Source organism: Stegastes partitus, unplaced genomic scaffold (assembly GCF_000690725.1).
Source record: "Stegastes partitus isolate 25-593 unplaced genomic scaffold, Stegastes_partitus-1.0.2 Scaffold209, whole genome shotgun sequence".
In the NCBI taxonomy this organism is placed as follows: Eukaryota; Metazoa; Chordata; class Actinopteri; family Pomacentridae; genus Stegastes; species Stegastes partitus.
Genome location: NW_007577940.1, coordinates 676,822 through 679,747, shown reverse-complemented (window position 1 = coordinate 679,747; position 2,926 = coordinate 676,822). Strand labels below are relative to the sequence as shown.

Sequence of the window (2,926 nt, the reverse complement as noted above, 5' to 3'; positions counted from 1 at the left end):
TCACCTGTACAGTGTTACTCTGTGGACACAAATAGCTCAACTGTAGCTCAGATCACAACTAGATTGTACACAACTTGATGACAAACGGAGAATATTGTGAGATTTTGACTGTGAAAATTAACACAGCAGGTTAAAAGAGAAACTCAGCTGTTCATAAACTCACCTATGAAGTGAGATGAAAACAGAAAGAGGTAAAGCAACATGTCTTTGGAGTTATTAAAGTCAGACACACAGCAGATGATAAATGTTCTTTCACGGCAGTACAATGAGGAAGAAATAATGTCAGTGGATGAGCTGAAGTTCAGTGGGCGGGGCCATTACCTCGTGACATCATTTTGTCAGTTCAGTTCAGCCAATCACAGTGTTTTGTGGATCTTTACTGCTTCGTTTCTCTATTGTTCTTTGTCATCAATCCAAAAATTCACAATTTGGAGTTTTAACAGAGTGTGTCTCCCTCTAGTGGATGTTGTGGAGTTTTCTCTTGTCTTTGCTCCAAAGGTTTTTGTACAGAGTTTTGCTGTTTCCTGTCACTGTGGGCCTCACAGCACAGTAGTACACAGCAGAGTCTGTCACTGCAGCAGAGGAGATCTTCAGAGTGATTTGGTTTTTATCACCACTCACTGTAGCAGAGAGTCTAGCTTGAGTTTCATTTCGTGACCCATAGTGAGTGATGAGGAACTCTGGAGGTTTTCCTGGATGTTGTTGATACCAGAAGAAATTATCACCCGCACTTACAGTTTGGGAATATTTGTAGGTCAGAGTGACAGTGTTGCCTTCTAAACTGGACTCTTCATCCTTCACTGCAGTCAGTTGTTGACAGCTGACACCTAAATGAAGAGATAAATGTTAAATAATTAAGTGATGTTGAGCAAACAGATCTTTTAAAAACATTTCTTCTTCCTGCTTTAACCTACCTTTTAATGTGATCACCAACAAAGGAAACATGACCCAGTAATGCAGTGACAGCATCTTCCACACACTATCTGTTATGTTGGTTTACATACTGAATGTATGTGACAGTGGGAGTCCTTTTTCTATTCTGCTCCTTAACAGTGTTGCTCCTCCCTCAACATGTTCCTCCTCTCATATTACTGCATGTTCTGAACACCAAAACCACTTTGTTATTCTGTTGGATTTACTTTTGCATTGTATTTAAATCACTTTCCAGAACCATCATTTTATTNAAATAGCCTTTCATGTAATATCTTTGGGGATCGCATCAACAGAATATTCCTGACAAAATATAACAAAACATAGATGGATCTCTGCCTGATAGTGAGCCAACCCAGACTGTCATGCATATCTGATACACTAGTTCTGTAGGAACACTGTAAAGCACAACGCGCTGCTTTGTTTTGAGCTACTTGTAGTTTTTTTTTACTCTTTCATTGCAGCACCAGACCAAATCACAAAACAATAATCAAGCTGTGACAGAACTAAAGCATTCAAAACCTGTTTAATGACATCAGATGGCACAACTTTTAATACTCTCCATACAACTGACACACCCCTACCCATCTTACTCACAGTGTAATCAATTTGTTTAGACCATGTTAATTTATGATCGAGGATAATACCCAGAAGTTTTACCTCTTGTACTTGTTCAATTGGTATATTGTTTATCTTTAAGCTGAGCACAGGTTTGGTTTTTAACTGATACTTAGACCCAATTATAATTGACTTTGTTTTACCAACATTAAGCACCAATTTATTACTTGTCACCCATTCTACCACTGACGTCAATTCCATATCTAAAATGGTATTCAGCTCTCTCACAGATGATGCAACCACATATATTGTTGAGTCATCAGCATACATTGCAATCTTAGCCTTTTTCGGAGCTAATGGCAGATCATTTACAAAAACAGAAAACAATAATGGTCCTAAACAGCTACCTTGAGCACTCCAAAATAACCTCCCTGACACTTGACAAATTACCATTAAAAAATACTGTCTGCCTCCTATTTGTCAGATAACTCTCCATCCATCTTAATGCAGTTAAAGCAAAGACATAATTTTTGACTGATCTAACAACAAATAGTGATCTATCACATCAAACGCTGAACTGAGATCAAGTAACACTATACCAACTAAATTCTTCTTATCTTGCTCACTTTGCTATTCATCAACCATTTGTGTCAGTGCTGTACAAGTAGAATGACCTGGCCTGTAAGCATGTTGATAATCTGAATTTAGATGGTTTCCTTTAAAATACGTTTGTATTTGATCAAAAATAATTCTCTCCATAATCTTTTCTAAGGCTGGTAACAGACTAATAGGTCTACTATTTGCACCAGAAAATGGTAGAGATAATGGATGGATGGATGGATGGATGGATGGATGGATATACCAGTGACAGGACCTTCCAGACACAGTGTCTTTATTCTACAATCAATGAGACCCATTCATTACATTCAAATAATCTTTATTTTATTAATTGTAGGACTTCTAGCATCAATTTGCTGTGTCTATGTTGAGTTAGGTCAGCCTCTTTAAAGTAGGTGAATACTTATGAAATCACTAATTTCACATTTCATATATTTAATGAATTGAGGAAACTTGTTTGTTAGGAGTGAGCTCCTAATTTGTAAGAAGTGGACCCAAAATGCGACGATGGAGATAGGTAACAATAATAAGAAGGTTTATTGCAGGACAGGAGTGAAGACACCAAGGAAGCAGGAGGGGCGAGTGCCGGTGCACGCTGGTCTTCGTGGAGGAGGTGAGAGGGTTTCCAGAGACTCCAGCGGTGTGCTCCAGTGTGAGGGGGGAATCCGTACTCCGGGGGAAGGTGTCGTGGCGCGTGAAACCAGTGGAGGGGAGAACCGAGGGGTGGGGAGGACGTCAGGCTCAGGAGGCTCTGAGGAAGGGGAGGAAAACGAAAGCGTAAGTTTGCAGCCACGAACAATACGCAGGCGAACTCGAGGAC

General features: G+C 39.6%; 1 gene segment (V, D, J or C); it reads right to left on the bottom strand.

Annotated features, from left to right (window-relative positions):
• Positions 1 to 2,642: 2,642 nt before the first annotated feature.
• Positions 2,643 to 2,926, bottom strand: part of LOC103356578 (T-cell receptor alpha chain V region RL-5-like) — an 18,238-nt gene continuing 17,954 nt past the window's right edge. The window contains 1 exon segment of the V gene segment in view: positions 2,643 to 2,857. Within this exon segment, the coding sequence occupies positions 2,643 to 2,857 (215 nt within the window).